The 17,296-nt window shown below is 45.7% G+C and overlaps 1 protein-coding gene across 1 annotated transcript; it reads right to left on the reverse strand.

Moving 5' to 3' along the window:
* Positions 1-9,389: 9,389 nt before the first annotated feature.
* Positions 9,390-14,281, reverse strand: LOC127312144 (zinc finger CCCH domain-containing protein 45). The gene is made up of 7 exons (XM_051342603.2): positions 13,877-14,281; positions 13,023-13,424; positions 12,113-12,275; positions 11,868-11,978; positions 11,601-11,669; positions 11,417-11,503; positions 9,390-10,641 (listed from the first exon to the last, which is right to left on the reverse strand). The coding sequence occupies exons 1-7, from the start codon at positions 14,221-14,223 to the stop codon at positions 9,868-9,870; spliced, it is 1,953 nt and encodes a 650-aa protein (XP_051198563.1). The 5' UTR covers positions 14,224-14,281; the 3' UTR covers positions 9,390-9,867.
* Positions 14,282-17,296: the final 3,015 nt, after the last annotated feature.

A 17,296-nucleotide genomic window follows, 5' to 3' on the forward strand; every position in this document is an offset into this window, starting at 1 on the left:
GGAGAGCGGCGGCGGTGCGGTCCTGCGGCGGCGACGGTCGGACACAAGATGAAAAGGGAAACCCGGAAGCAAGGAAGGAAACGAGGGGGTGCAGGAGGTGCGGCTGCTTACCAGGAACACGCAGGCCTGCTTGGTTTGGCCGGAGGAGGTCGAGGTTGGCCGGAATCGAGGAAGAACGCCGGCGGCCGACGAGGAGAAACGGCGATGCTGGGGAGGATTTAGGGCGTCCCCGGCTCGATTGAGGGTATGAGGAGAACGAGGAGAGAGAGGCGGAGCTCGTGGTGGTAGCGGCGCAGCTCGGGGTGGCCGGAGTCGGTCGGTCGACGGCGGGGAGGTGCGGTACTGTGGGGGCGGTTCTCCCGTTGCTTGCAGAGGAAGAAGAAAAAGGGGAGGAGAGGAAACTTGGTGGAGGAGGAAACGGACGTGGTCCAGAACGAGGAGATAAGGAGGAGGGGAGCAGGTGAGGGCGATGGAGGGGGAGGACCACGGCAGCTGGTGGAGAAAAAGCGAGCACGCTCCTCTCGTGCTCGTCTCTGGAGATGGCGACAAGGGCGACGTGGAGGTTTCCTTTCCCCCACCGAAGGGGTACGCGGGCCAGGAGAGAGGAAGGGGTGGGCCGAAGGTGGGCTGAGGAGAGAAAGAGAGGAAGGTGGCCTCGGCCAGATTAGAGGAAAGGGAGAGAAAAGGGAGGGAAGTTGGGCCAGAGAGAGGAAGAGGCCCAAGGAGGAGGAGGGTTTAGGGGTTTTGTTTAAATGAAAGGTGGGAGAATGTTTTTATTATATAAGACTCATGAGAGGGAAATAAAATAGTAAGATTTATAAAATAATTTTATTTAGGAAAAATATGGATGATATGATGCATGATGCCATGATGATGCATAAACGAAGAAGAACAAGCAAATCTATTAGGGGTGCTATCCTGGGCCGTTACAATCGACACCACTAACAAGGAATCTCGCCCCGAGATTCCACGTCCAGGTACGGGGGAAGAGAGGTGAACTATCGGATCTTCAAGCGGCGTGTCGATCTCCTCGACACCACTAACAAGAAATCGTTGTTCCGCTGATGATGATGCGCTTTCGTCGGGATCCTCCGAAGATAGAACCTAATAGGATAAAGGCAAAGATCGTCCAACCCGCGTCGGAACCTAAGACTCGGAAAACTCAGATAAGAGAGAAGACTCAAAACTCGCATAGATAAGAGGAGAAAGAATATAGGTAAGGAGAAAAATCAGAGCTATCAGATCTATCCAACGAGTTTTAGAAAATAGTTTGGACTCTCTAAACTCAACGACCGTTGGCAAGGTTATCCTAAAGGCTGGACTAGTGGGGTACCGTGCACCTGATGCTCTGATACCAACTTGTGACGCCCCAAAACCGGTACCATGAGGATCCCAGCGAAACCGCCGAAATCCGCACGATGTCGATTTTAGGAGACGCACCACCAAGCGCCTCGTACACGCCGAAGCATGCACGCGATGCGGGTGGAATCAATCACTAGCGGTAACATTACAACAGGATTACAATAGAGCCCACAAGAAACATATATTACAACAACGATTCCAACAAGTCAAGATACAAATATACAACATAAGATCCAAATCATACAGAAGATCAAATACGTCCGAGTACGGACAAGATACAAATTGGACTAAGAGTCCTGAAGATAACCAGTGGCGTCCATAACCCTGCCCAGGCCGAGCCGTAAGGGTAACCTTGCTAGCGTCGTTCTTCATCGTACCGATCTTCATACCTGCCCGGTTATATCCCGTAGAAGCAGCAATAAGTACGGGTTCGTACTTAACAAGACTTTAAGACGTATAAGCATTCGTCAACCAGTCGTCCTTTGTACTTGAGGCACACAGGGGACTTAGAGGACGCAAGAGGAACGTCATAGACAATATGGTGGGGTTAAGCGGCAGCGCGCAAGCACTAAAAACCTATAGAGATACTCTACAACATTCGTCTACCAGAGAAGGGGCGAGAGCGCATAAACTAACAGTTCTATACTCTGCAAACATAACACAGCCGATGCGTTCCCCCTTCGCCAAGAAGTACTTACAAAGGCACTCACACGGTTGTCAAGTTTTAACCATTTATTATTAGAGTTGTGCTAACTTACTACGCAAGTTATTATGATTGAAACAGCAGGTGTAAATTGTCTATGGTCGAGTCATACAGCTCCAAGTCGTCCATAACCGCGGACACGGCTTATCGATAAGATTTAACCCTGCAGGGGTGCCCAAATGTGCCCACACGCACGCTCAACCCACTTGCGACAGGTGGATATAATGACTCGCACTCTCCTTCACGACAACAATGTCCAGAAAGCCACCTAACCAAGTTGAACCCGTATCGAAGTCCGGCCGTATCTCCGAAGCGGACTTAGCTATGTGTGTCAACGTGCTAGGTGGTTTAAACACACACTGGGGCGATAAACCACTTCGCAGAGGCTCCACGACCTATACGTGCATACCAGAAACAAGGGATACAAGGCACCCAGGGGCTTCCCAAAGTAAATAAGTAACAGGCTGGCATGCACGCAACATCAAATGGTAAAACATTGCAAACTAGTTGTGGCCACTGGACAAAGCTGTAGATTCCGGCAGTGGTCGAGGGGAGACCCAGAAGCATACCCACGTGTGGTTAGAGCGCTCAGTCTCGGAGCAGATAACAAGAACTCGGGGTCCTAAGATATTTAGGAAACACAAGTGAGCCGTCACAAAACGATCAGCTGACCCACCGATGCCTCCGCTAACAACTATTAACAAGTAACCATGATACCCTCAACAGATATAACCATAACCCATGTGTCATGATTCCTAACAGATAACCCGATAAGATAGCTGAAACGGTAACGAGATATAAACAGCACTAGCATGCACTACGACTCGCAAGGCAGACCCGATAACCAAACAACAGCTGTAGGAGGTTGGTGGTTGGTGGTGGCAATATGGGCTGCTTGAGGTAACAAGTGGAAGGGACACGTGACCAGAACGCAACTTAAGGATAGCATGAGGGAGAAGGCAAAATAAAATAGGTGAGCGACTTCTACAGGGGCAGAAGTATAGGGGAAATGCTTGCCTGTTAAAGCTTGCCGAGGAACTTCCGGAGAACTTGTCGTATCTCACCACACCACTTCGCGATCCTATTCGGGAAGAAGCAAATGCTGGAACAAGCAACAGATGCAAGTCTTACAATTACGGAAGAAGAACCAGCATGATCAAGATGATATGCATGACATGGCAAATATGATGCGGCGATGCAACTTATCCATATTAATCGGAGTCGGAACCCCGAACAAACAAGTTAGGTTGGAGTTGCATTTCTACCGGCAAATTTAAGTGTTGGTTAGCATGGCATAACAAAGCAAGGGTGAGCTACTTCAATATTAAACGGAGCGGGGAAAACCATAGTTGGAAATCCAAAATACTCCACATATATGTGAGGTGAACATGCATAACTATCATCGCGCGACATGATGCGAGATGCAAACAGATGAATGGATGGCATATTCATGTTCCTTATGTTTTTCTGATCAATTTTCATATATAACACATTTTAATCCGAGTTATGGTTTAGAAGATATGATTTTTGCAAGATAAAAGCATTTTCAGCAATTTTCAGAAAAACAGGAAAAGGGAAAACGGTTTTATACCACAGGGGAAGCTAGCCGCATGGCTGACACGCGGGCCAGGTGCTGACTGGGCAGAAAGGGGCCCGGGTTGAGTACAGAAACCTGCAGGGGGTTATGCTGTAAAGGGCATGGAACAGGGGTTGCGGGTTGATAAAACAAAATAGGCAGGGGCCCGGATGCAAAGCTGCTAAGATCTGGATCTGGAGGTGATTCTCACCGGGCGGGTAGCTAGGCCGTGAGGCTGGCAGGCGGGCCCCGCAGCCACGTCAGCGCCACGCTGGCAAACCTTCCGTGCACGGAGGGATGCCGCGCGCGTCGCAGGTAGCGGTGGTCACCGGGGTTCGGCGGCGAGCGCGCGGACGTTCTCGGGCCTCCCAGCAAGCGAGAGTGGGTGCCTCGGCTTCGCCTCGTCGGAGCGGACCTGGGGAGGGCGGCGCCGCCGGCTAGAGGTCATCGGAGAGCGGCGGCGGTGAGGTCCTGCGGCGGCGACGGTCGGAAACAAGATGAAAAGGGGAAACCCGGAAGCAAGGAAGGAAACGAGGGGGTCTGGGAGGTGCGGCTGCTTACCAGGAACACGCAGGCCTGCTTGGTTTGGCCGGAGGAGGTCGAGGTTGGCCGGAATCGAGGAAGAACGCCGGCGGCCGACGAGGAGAAACGGCGATGCTGGGGAGGATTTAGGGCGTCCCCGGCTCGATTGAGGGTATGAGGAGAACGAGGAGAGAGAGGCGGAGCTCGTGGTGGTAGCGGCGCAGCTCGGGGTGGCCGGAGTCGGTCGGTCGACGGCGGGGAGGTGCGGTACTGTGGGGGCGGTTCTCCCGTTGCTTGCAGAGGAAGAAGAAAAAGGGGAGGAGAGGAAACTTGGTGGAGGAGGAAACGGACGTGGTCCAGAACAAGGAGATAAGGAGGAGGGGAGCAGGTGAGGGCGATGGAGGGGGAGGACCACGGCAGCTGGTGGAGAAAAAGCGAGCACGCTCCTCTCGTGCTCGTCTCTGGAGATGGCGACAAGGGCGACGTGGAGGTTTCCTTTCCCCCACCGAAGGGGTACGCGGGCCAGGAGAGAGGAAGGGGTGGGCCGAAGGTGGGCTGAGGAGAGAAAGAGAGGAAGGTGGCCTCGGCCAGATTAGAGGAAAGGGAGAGAAAAGGGAGGGAAGTTGGGCCAGAGAGAGGAAGAGGCCCAAGGAGGAGGAGGGTTTAGGGGTTTTGTTTAAATGAAAGGTGGGAGAATGTTTTTATTATATAAGACTCATGAGAGGGAAATAAAATAGTAAGATTTATAAAATAATTTTATTTAGGAAAAATATGGATGATATGATGCATGATGCCATGATGATGCATAAATGAAGAAGAACAAGCAAATCTATTAGGGGTGCTATCCTGGGCCGTTACAGATGCAATGTAATTTTTGAAGCAGTGATCCTCAAGATTTATGGATTTGGGATTCATTTTTTTTGCATGTCCGGTTCCAACAATGACATCAATATGTTGCATCGCTCTCCAGTTTTCAACAGGCTTGTGCAAGGCAAAACTCCTCAGATGAGCTACGAGATCAATGTAAATGAATATGACACGCCATATTATCTTGTTCATGGCATCTATCCTAACTAGGTCACTAGTGATGACTTTCCGTAATCCAAACACACAAAAAAACAAAGAGGTTTGCCATGATGCAAGAAGCTGCCAGGAAAGATGTGTAGCAGGGATTTTGGTGTGCTCCAATGTCGGTGGAAAATTGTCCATCACCCGGCAAGAACATGGTCGCAGAAGACCATGCATGCATGAGGTGATGACCTGTGATCATGCATAACATGATCGTTGAGGACGAGCGTCCTGATGGCCGTAATGCCCTGGGCATCAATCTAGTAGCATTATTTGCATATGAATGTTGAAGTCACTGACGAGAATATATCCAAACTCCTCTAAAAAGATTTGATTGAGCATCAGTGAGCATTGGCTGGCCATTAAGATATTGCATAATCGTCAATATCACCTCATTTTCATGCAGATATTTAGATGTAATAACTGAGTACTTTGAACCAGTTTATTTTTTCTATTTGAACATCAAATTCGTGTCCGTGGGCCAAATGCATCGGCTAGTTGGGTGCAACCCAGATGCAAACAGATGTGCGGTCAAAAATAACCATTTTCATGTCCGTGAGCCAACGCAAATGAACACGTGATCACTTTCAGCGTCCGATGTGCGTCGCCCCGTTAGAGATGTTTCTACACTCAGGTAGCAGGCAAAAGGACAACCGACGTTAAGAGTGCAGGCCCCATAAATAGTAAAGTATTTAAATAACCATTATATAATTATCTATTACCACTGTCTCCTAGGTTGTGGTTTTGTTGATGGGACTACCAAGTTTGTTACTCTCACCGTTTCAGTTCATAGGGCTTACGCGTATCCCTAGGTTGTAAATTTGACAATGATAATGTATATATGTATTATAAAATATATATCATTAGAAAGTTTATATGTTCTACTTTCTAATGATATAATTTTTATATTATACAAATGATATTATATTGGCCAAATTCACAACCTAGGGATACACGCAAGCCCTATGAACTGGGACGGAGGTAGTACTTAGTACGTGATATACATAGTTTGCAGTCAGAACGGCCTCCTGCAAACCAAATAAATAAGGTTTTAGACATTTAATACTTAAGTATTAATTAGGCTGTTAGTCTCTCTCCCATGGGACCCTGCCTACTAGTTGTATTGAAAGATAGATAACTAAAAATTATGTTTTTAATATTGTGTGTCGATTTTCATTTGATAAACTGACATGCGAATTGTGTACAACATATGATAGCAAAAGTATTTCGGTGAGCCTAACAAATCAAATTGTGTGTACACGCAAGTTTAGAATAGATTTTTTATGATGGTTGGTGGTTAGTTTAAGCACTTATATATCAATATCAAATATCAAGTACATAAAATGTATGATTTGTTGGATTGCTACTGGAAATATAACTAGTAATACACACCTGGCCACGAAAAAATCTAGGGAGCCAATCTACCGGTTCAATTTATACACTAGAAGTTTCTGTGATTTTGTTGACATAATAATACATTGGAAGCCGCTACTATGATATTTGTTAGAATATAGTAAATATATATGTATCCTAAAATATTAAAGATGATTAAAACTGAATGCAACTGCAAAAATTGGAGGCAATACATAAGAAAATAACATAGTTTTTTTTACAAGGCATGTTTAAATTCAACACGGTAAATGTATTTTAATGTGCATTAAAATAAAAAGGATAAACTTAATATTAATATTAGATTTATTTAGTTAACCATGCAAAGTACATATTGGAAAGATACACTTATTAAGATGGTGATATAATAAAATAAGTTCTATGGAAGTATAAGAGTTCAGTGTAAATTATTTTGGTTTAATTCGCAACGCTTCCTCCCCATATTGCAACAATGAAGTACCTAATTTGTCAACTTGACCAACCCATGACTAATCATAGAAATGATTTTGTATCAGAAAAGAACTCATAATATGAAACAACAAACATAACTTGTAATAGCATTCTTCGGAACTAAGAACAATGTGAGACATAACATGCTCATTCTCTAAAGAACAAGCAATATTAATGAAATATAAGTAGCAACACTATTTAACTTTCTTCTTTAGTTCTGCTATTAGTTCATCCTTGTAAGAGTCAAACATGAGAGCTGATTTCTGTTACAAATTTATGAGGCAACACAGGACTAGTACTGGCCCAAGTGTACGACAATACAGACTTTGTCCATTGACTACTCGAATCTGTGAGAAGAAACCATATCTACCCAAGCCTAAGACAACTGCGGGCTCGGAACAGCCTCAAGGGTTAACCACCCTCTGCAAGTGAGACCTCGCATCCTTTTGTTTGGGACTTCAACTTCATCTGGAAGATCCAAAACCTGGAAGACCCTTTTGGCCAAGCTACGATCACTGAACTTGGTGGGAGAATTGGAAATCTCAACCTTGACCCATTTTGTTGTTGCTGCCTCGGGTGCTGGTGCCTCGTCGGGTGTTGCTGCCTCGGGTGCTGGTGCCTCGTCGGGTGTTGCTGCCTCGGGTGCTGGTGCCTCCTCGGGTGCTGGTGCCTCCTCGGGTGCTGGTGCCTTCAGTGCTGGTGCCTCCGGTGATGGTGGTGCTTCAGGTAGTACTGCGGGCGCTGCTGCTAGTGCAAGGGCAAGATTGGGCAACAAAAGATTCACCAGCATGGGACGAGGAGATCGGTATACCTTACAAAGGCAGCGCCCATCGTCGTCTTGTAATTGTATCTCCAACATTATCCATCCAAAGGCAGATATCTTTGTGACCTTTGGACTTGAGCATGTAAGCGAAGGATTGACTCAAATGACTTTTTCCCGCAATCCTTCCCTGATCGCGAACAGGCCCCTGCCACGTTCCTCTTTCCACGTGCCGGAACCAGCCAGTCGGCTCTTCCTTTCGTCGATGTCGGGCTTCTTTGAGGGGGCGCAGATGAAGTACCACGCCTCCTCACCGTTGTCGGCGGTGGCCGGCAGGTACTGCCCCGAGAGAGATATAGGATCCGAAATGTACACGGAGGCATCGTGGATCCCCGGCTTCCGCTCGCCGTGCCAGACCCACAGGCGAAGGAGGTTGGGAAGTTCGAGATCTGGGGGTGGGAGCAGAAGGCCGCCATGCCTGGGAGCTGGCGGGGGAGGCCGCGGCGGGGATCGGGGTCGCTCAGAATTGTATCGGAGGCAGGGAGGGGAGGAGGCTGGATCTTGATCGGGTTTTAGGGTTCGTGGGCAAGAGCGAGGGGATGGGAGGCGACGGGAGATTTTTTTACATGGATTCGATTGATCGCTCATGTCTAATTGACAAAATTCGGTTTGGGATCAATCCACGTTTAACCGAGCGGTTCGGCCATCGGTGGGGCCGAACAACACCGAAAGCCATGTTGGGCTGGGTTGGTTGCTCCTATTCCGGTTTTTCCAAATGTTTCATTAATTCATTCTCAAAAAAAATATGGCCATTCATTCTATACAATATCCTCATGGCTATTTTCCTTTTGGCCTGAGCTCAAGGAAAAGAGTAAAATACATCAAGGGTCACCGAACTCGTCACCCTAGCTCGCCTCCATCACCATACATAGAAATACCCATTCTACGGTCACTAAATACGACACATGAGGCATAACGGTCACTGGTTAGGGCAGCCTAGCGTATTTTGCTGATGTGGCCCACATATGACCCCATTTGTCACCCACCTACCGTCCAGGGAAATTGTCCATTGAATAATAATAAAACTAAAAGGGCTAAATTGAAAACTTGATAAAGAAAAAAGGATCTCACCGGCGCCCCTCGTCCTCCGTGCTAGCACCGACGAGGATGCCAGGGTTCCTCCTCAAAATCGCTCCACCGCGTTGTTGCCAGCAGCACATTGGAGCTCTTGCCACCGGGCCGGTGCTCCATCTACCCGCTGCCTAGAGACGGGGTTCACTGCAGCCATGTCAGCAAATACATCGCTCTACGGTTGCACACTGACCGTCGATGAGCCTCTTAACCGTATTTTGTGACCATAGAATGTGTATTTCTATGTACGGTGGAGGTGGGCTAGGGTGTCGAGTTCAATGACCCATGATGTATTTTCCTCGAAGGAAAAGGTCCATTTCAAACCTCAAATTCGTAGGGGCTTGGCGGTTTGAACACTGAAATCAAAATCCCTGTCATTCGTACCATAAACTATTAATAATACCCGCATTAAGCTAGTGAGAAAAAAATAACTTCAATCATCAAGACCATCTCGTAACAAATCACAGATCACAAGCACAGCCTGACAAACAATATATAGTTGGTCAACTTAATCATGTCATATTCTCGAAAGCACGGGCTAGAACACAGCCGGATGTTCTAAACAGTGTTATCACATGGGTCCTAACTGGTATAAATGACATGATTAAGTGATTAATCTCAACCTTTCACAAAATGTGCTCATGTCTTGCCGCATAAGTATAATATAACTCCAATGACCATAACATGACTGGGCAGACCACCTGCCCAGCAACCAGAGTCTGAGACACCATCTGGTTCTAATCTGAGTAAACAAAAACAGACAGTAACATCTTTTGTGCCTATGTTCGACCTCGGTTTTCAGTTTCCACAGGTGCTAATCTCAGCAGAGAGGAGATAATCTTTCTTTTTGACCGAAAGAGGAGAGTTAATCTCCATGGATGGAAATTGCTGAAGTATTTGCTTGCCCTATCGCTTCCTTGATCGCCTAGGTGCTGCTTCCTCATCACTCTCACTGTCGTCGTCTCGGAAGGCGCTCCTGCCGTACCTGTCCCCAGACTGGGACCTGGCACCATCCGCTCCAGAATTACCAGCGTTGTTGTCATGGCCCCTGCTTCCCTGGTCTGACCCTGTCTCATACCTGTCGCCCCTGTCACCGCCTGGCCTTCTCTGCTCCCGTTTCGCGGGACGAGGAGGTGGCGGCGGCATGAAGGGAGCCATGCCGATGGGGCGGTTTGGCCTCCCAGGCCCGCCCATTCCCATGCCTCCCATGAGTGGTCCGCGGCCTGGGCCCATCATCATCTCAAGGCCCATGGGGAAGAGGCCACCGGGCTGCGGAGGCCTTCCAGGGAAGACCATGCCAGGCATAGGACCTCTGGGGAAGTCGCCAGGAAACCTTGGGCCACCAAACGGTGGGAAACCGCGTGGCATGCCAAAAGGATCCGGCATACCAAAGCCGCCGCCAAAACCAAAGCCGTCACCCATCATGTTGGGAGGGAAGCCACGCCCTCCCATCATTGGTCCACGTGGCATCGGCATTTGAGGCGGCCACATCATTCCTCTTCCCCTTCCCCTTCCTTGAGATTCTTGGCCATTGTTTTCCTCTTCCTCCTCACTTTCCTCTTCCTCATCTTCTTCATTTTCATCATACAGCACAATATCCTGATTGTCATTTGCATCGTCAGCACTAACTCCCTTTGCCTTCTCCTCTTCTCTCTTTGCCTCTGCTGCAACTAGCATAGCCTGAAAAACCCATGTTCAAATATCAGCCAGTGCAACATGACATCACCTCAACCAATGCAGCATGTGATTGCCAAAATGTTGAAACATGCAAATCAAAAAGTGGGTTAGACCTTTTAGGGAAGGAGCCAGCCAGATTTCATTGTATAATACTCAATTATTCACTTTTACCAGAAAATATTTCCAAGCAAAAATAGTATTGATCACCACAAAATACTGGAGTTGTGCATTGTTACTTCAACAATAGCTCATACTGTATGCAAACCATACCCCTAACTACAATCTGAAAAAGAGTGTGACACGTCGATACTAACTTCAGTTAATTTCAAAACTGCAAATTTCTTACATTTTCTTTAACATTATTTTGACCTAGTCCTTGCTGCAAGGAAATAATATAAATGTTGGTGGTATATTCCACCTCCTTTCCAAATCATCCTGCCAGCTAAAATCTTATGTGTGCACTTGTGCAGGTTTTAATATGTGGTTATTGGTCCCTTCATGATTTAATAACTGGTAACTAGCTGAGCATCAGTCTATCTCCAAGTGCTGAATGAAAAAGGTTAAGGTCCACATATGAATTTGACTAGATCAAAAGGTGATGCATAGTGGTGGATGGTACTTCTGCAGTCGAACAGTAATCCTACCCCAGAACAAAGCATTTGTATCCCACAATGGAACATTGTTACTTGTGATTATTTTACCAACATGTCCACTAGTAAGAAACAATCAAATGGCAATGCCAACAACACGACTAATAGGCAAGAAACGTGTGGCCTACCGTAAGCTCGCTGTCTGGCTCCAGATAAAGCAGAGAAGCCAACTGCTCACCAATGAAAGGTTCCAATTCTTGGCAATCTCGACTGATCTGCAACATTCAAAGGTAAATCAACCAGCAAGGAATATAGGATACTCTGAAACAGCCAAGGCCGACACACATTTTGGGACAGGGTGACATGCTGTACCTTAACAGGAAGATTGTCATTGTATGGGTTGCGAAGATGATGAGTTTTTTGAAATGACAATTCACAAAGCTGCAGTACAAAAACTGTTGTAAATAGACATATCAAGATGGTAGAACACAGACTGGGCAAAAGTTAGAAGACATCAAATATTTCCATGTGGCATGGTGCTAGTTCAAAACTATATATTGCACTTGGAAGCTCTAAGGTCTGGAAGAAGACCAACCTACAGAATTGGATGAGAGCAAAATGGATAAGAAACACATGTACCTTCAGCCACTGTAAAGAGAAGTTCCGACCGTAATGCGCTGTTCCATTAGCAGATTTCCAGTTTCCACCACCTATGTAGCCACCAATCCTAGAAGTCATCTTTGCACAGCCCTGGAAAAGCATAACATAATTAGAGCTAAATATGTCTCTTATCAAATGACTTCAAAGCAGTATCCAACGACGAGTTCATTTATGAAAAAATACCATAGTCAGCATTTATAGCAAAGAAAGGACCGCCATTATACCTGAAAATTACGGGTTCTATTGATTGAGAATATTAAAATAACATTCTCCATGGATTCAAAAGCATCATTTAGTTTAGCCTCATTACTCCTCTGAGTAGCCCAGATGCCTTGCTGAACTGATATTTCCAGGTTCTCCCTATTGCAGCTCTTAACAATGAAGTACCTGATTTTTCAAATTTACCAATCCAAGACTGATTAGAGAGCCGTTATTGTATCTGAAAACAGCTCATAATATGAAAACAACAAACAGAACTTCTAAGAGAAGAAGTATTCTGTTGTGGGTGATGGAGAGGCAAAATACAGGTTAGCCCTTAACCGTAACAAAAGATCAGATAATAAATACTGAAATCATTCATCCATAAGACATGTATCAACAATTGAAAATTGACTATGACCCACACCATCAGATGCTAGAAGGTCAACCCATAGTACTGTTATTCATGGAGCACGATAACTACAAATTCAATCATAGATGCACATTTGGATTTACTCTTGTTAGGTTCATATAACATGTATTTTAGGTATACTTATTGAATAAAAAATGTATTGGCTTGGCAATTATAGTGGATCCTTAAATATTATAACATCATCTAGAGACAGAAAAGGCTAACTAATAGACAAAATTTGGTCAAATAATGCAGTCGACAAGACAATACAAGTTATTCACAGAGAGCACTCAAAATAAGTCAAAAGTGATAAACATTTGAGTTATATGTAAACTGTACATTGCATATGTCAATTATCGTACGTGTTCCATATGACAACCAAGTACACCTTATTATCAAATGTCAGAACATATAATATAATATGTCTGTTGTATGATAAATGCTATTGTATCTAAAACTATGTATATTGTTTTCACAGAGTATACTTAAAGCTTTACAAGATTGACTAGAAACTCCACACACACCTAGATGTCCCTTGTGGAAGGGGTGTTGCAGGTCTGGTAGTTTGATTGGACAAGCCACTTGGAACACCTTGAACCGGGTCATTTGTATTTGGCTTCTGCTGCAGCTTCTGTGGGGGCTGTTGATTCAGTGTTTGACCTTGTTGCGCAGCAGCTGGTTGCATTGTTGTAGTGGTAGCATTGTCTGTCAAATTCTGGTTAGGTAAGCCTGAACCTTGTGAAGGTCGAGGCCTCTCCCCCTGATGATTAAAGTTATTGTTCCTGTTCTGATTAAACTTGTTGAAATTGAAATTGCGCATCTGCAAAAGCTTTGCGACAACTTCCTCAGGAGGAGGAGGTGGTCCAGGTAGCTTGACATGCTTGTACCGGCAGTTTGGGCCATTAGGGCAAAATCCCATCTTGTACCTGCAAACGGCCATGAGATACTGAAGTCAGATAGGACGAAGACGAATGTCTATACCTGCAAACGGCCATGAGATACTGTCATTTTCTGTAGCAACAACTGTCATGTACAATGCATTCCGCGATGTTATGTGAGTAGGTTCAATCAGTGGCAATCAAAACCAAATTCCCCTAAACTGAATGAACTATAGGATAACAATCGAAGATTGAGACTAATCCAGGGAGTTATGAACAGAGCAACCTCAAGGCCTAAATTCCCAAGCACCTAGGGCAATGGGCACCCAACTCGGTAGCTATCCAAGTTAACAAATCGTAATCGCTAAATTCGACCAAAATTGAACGGCATACATCTCCAAGAGCTAGAACCAACCCATCAGACTAACAAAAATTAACTGCTTCCCGACCAAATGCAAAATTAAGCTTGTGGGGGTATCGTAGCGAATTGGGGATCTCACATGTTGCACTCCTTGACGTCGTCGTAGGAGTGCTTGTAGGCGCAGTCGGCCTCGCGACACTCGCCGAAGTCGCGGAAGAAGCGGCACACCGGCATGCGCGCCTTGTCGAACTGGTGCAGGAACCCGCACGCGTCCCCCTTCATGCACAGCCCCCGCAGCCAGTGCCGGCACACCGTCTGCCTGTAGCTCCCGCGCCCGCGGCCCCGCCCGTGCCCGCCACCATCCGCGCCGCCGCCCCCGCCGATAGCGCCGGGGTCGGCCGAGGACGGCCCTAGCCCGCCAACCGCCGGGGCCGCGTCGAGGGCGCCCTCGAAGTCGAAGCTGAGGCCGCCGTCGCCGTCGTCCATGAGGAGAGGTTAGGGTTTGAGGTTTTTTCCTCAGGTTGAGAGAAAGATTTCTTCAGAATTTGGCACCACAAGTGTTTAAGACTCTAGGATGTTTGATCTTGTAATCCTAAGCCGTCTGATCTTTGTCTAGATTTTTAGGATGATTGCGTAGAACCGTACGATTTGCGGCTAGGGTTTCATATTTGCGGCTAGAAATTTTCGGTACCATAAGTTTCGACAATTTTTTTTATGCCACCAAAACTGCCCATTTGAGAAGGTTTGGCGGAGAAATCGAGGTTCGGCGGACAAACCGAGGTTTAGCGGAGAAACCGAGGCTCACATGTCAATGCCGGATTTTTAGGATGATTGCGTAGAACCGTACGATTTGCGGCTAGGGTTTCATATTTGCGGCTAGGAATTTTCGGTACCATAAGTTTCAAAAAAAAATTATGCCACCGAAACTGCCCGTTTGAGAAGGTTTGGCGGAGAAATCGAGGTTTGACGGAGAAATCGAGGTTCGGCGGACAAACCGAGATTTGACGGAGAAACCGAGGATCGCGTGTCAATGCCTACGTGGACAAGCATGTGCCCCACCTACCATGAGCTTCTCTTCACCCCCTCTCTACATATGCATACTACGTCTAGGACAATATGCTCGTGTTCTACATCCTTGCTGACCAATCTGATGCCATGATATGTGCCACTATCTCAAAGATGTCTTTGTTGATCAAACACAACATTGGGCCAGACAACTCTAGGGGATGGTACGACCGTTGGTACTTAGTTCCGAACGATGGCTTTAAAGGAGCCCTCTTAGGATTCCGCGAAAGTGATACATGTAAAACATATTTAAGAATTTTTGTAGTTTATTGTACTATATTTCATCATATTTGCATCATATATGCAGTTATTTTTTTGAATGTTAATGGGTTTGGGGATTTTCCAAAAGATCCCTTTATTTTGGCCATAACTCCGTATAATATGGTTGTACCTATTTTAGGCTTCATCAGATGAGAATAAAACTTGACAACATACTTACCATGTTATTTAGAAATATCTATGCTAAGTAAATTCATACCGCCTTGTCACATATAAAAACATATAAGCTTATCCTCTTGCTGCATAGTGGAGTTGGCTTTCTCTTATTTAGAGCATTTACTTATTGTAATTTACTTCCAGAAATTTACTTTACTACAAACTATAAATCCAAAACACAAAACCCTCGTTTTACTTATAAAATTGCTAACCAATACTTTTAGATCCTCATGGGGTTGTCAACCTTTTCTTTATGAAATGTACTGTAATACATCTACTGCACTTGGGAGATATCAAAATTTGAAAGTACGTTTGGTAAAAAGTAAAGAGAGGCATAAAGATATCCACCAATAGCTCCACCATGTTTGATTCTTTTACTTTTGAAACTAGCTACTTTTCATTTGTGCACTGGCAACTTAGTACATATGCAACCATGGTGTTGCCAAGAGGATGATAGACTTGCGCCTCGCTAGTGTACCGTAAGTTCTTGCGCATTCAAGTTCATGCCTTTACCCTAACTTGTGTTGATCGATATTTTACCTGTCTCTTGATCATCTAGTTCATGAAGGAGTTGACCGTGTGGTTGTTGCACATCCATATGAGAATGGTATTTGTAACTAGTAACTTACAAGTGTGGTGTTAGTATTGGTGGTTGGATAATGTTGGTAATCCACGACAACGTTCTCCCTAAGATCAATAATAGGCTTGTGAAGACGCGTCGTATAGGTGTAAGCAACATATTCACCGACTTTGTTGTACCACGCTGGAAGCTTTGGGGTGTCATATTTAGACTTATCTTTCACGAAAGGTATCATAACTGACCTGACAACTGTTACTTTAGACTCGCCTTGCCCCAAGGCCTGCTCTAGGGAGCCCCAAAATGGATGTAGGCTACTAAACACACTGATATGGTTTTTCAGAAATGAGCATCAATTTTAGAAAATATCGCCAACAAGGAAATAGAAAGATATGAGGCCTGATGTAGCTATCAAGGGGAGAGGGATGGGGACGTAGCAATAAAAAAACGATGTACCACCTAACTGTGTCGTGTAAAAGAGATAAGAAAATATCCTTAAAGAGCTATTTTAGTACCAAAATTTATCTTTTTTTACACATGACACAAAATGTTATTTTTTGTGAAACAACTTCGCGAGCGCATAGAACATTGAGATGCACGTGTGACAATTTTTGTTGGAATTTTTCAACATTTTGAAATATTTATAAAAGTCATTTTAAAAATCTAGAGCATGTGCTCCGGGAGCAAAAATGCCACGTTCCTTTTAAATTGGGGTCATAGATGGACGCGAATTTGTGGCAGATGGGTGCTATGCACCTTATAAACCTCAAAATTATTCGTGACAATATCAAATATTGAAGAAAAAAAATCTAAACCTCCTAAAAATAAAAGATGATCAAGTATTGTACTCGTCTAAAAATGTTTTGTACAAGTACAATACTTGATCATCTTTCGTTCCTAAAAAACAATTTAGATTTTTCTACTCCTACTAACCTTTTTTTAATTACCACGATTTTTTTCCAGCATAGATAAGTGCCAGAAAAGAAAAAGAGACCGACATCACACCACACTTCCAACCCCCTGCACCCTACTAGAGGAGACTTAGGGTGATAGGCCGACAGGACAGGCCCGGCCAGAAGTATGTAGTGACTGCTCTTTACCTCAGCAGAGCTGGTGCACCAGCTATGCCTCACTGGCGACACGTTGATCAGCACCCTGCTATTTAACCAGCCAAACATGTCTCGAGCTGAGCGGTGTGGTACTAAAACAGAGCGTATCTACGGTTTGCTCGTGACAGAGATCGGCCCACCAGCTAAGCCGGCCCACCAGATTAAAGTTTGTGCCGGTCGTTCAGCTGCTAACCTCAAAAGGAAAAAGAAAAAGAAGCTGCTGCTGCTGCGGCGGCGCGCACGGACACGTACGGAGGACACCAACCTCCTCCCCCAAGCCGCGCGCGGCCCAGATCCCTGCGCCGGCCACCGGCCGCAGCCACAAGCGGTCCAGATCCCCGCGCTGGTCACCGGCCGCCGACGGCCTGCACGC

The sequence above is a fragment of the Lolium perenne genome, chromosome 7, assembly GCF_019359855.2.
Source record: "Lolium perenne isolate Kyuss_39 chromosome 7, Kyuss_2.0, whole genome shotgun sequence".
Lineage (NCBI taxonomy): Eukaryota > Viridiplantae > Streptophyta > Magnoliopsida > Poales > Poaceae > Lolium > Lolium perenne.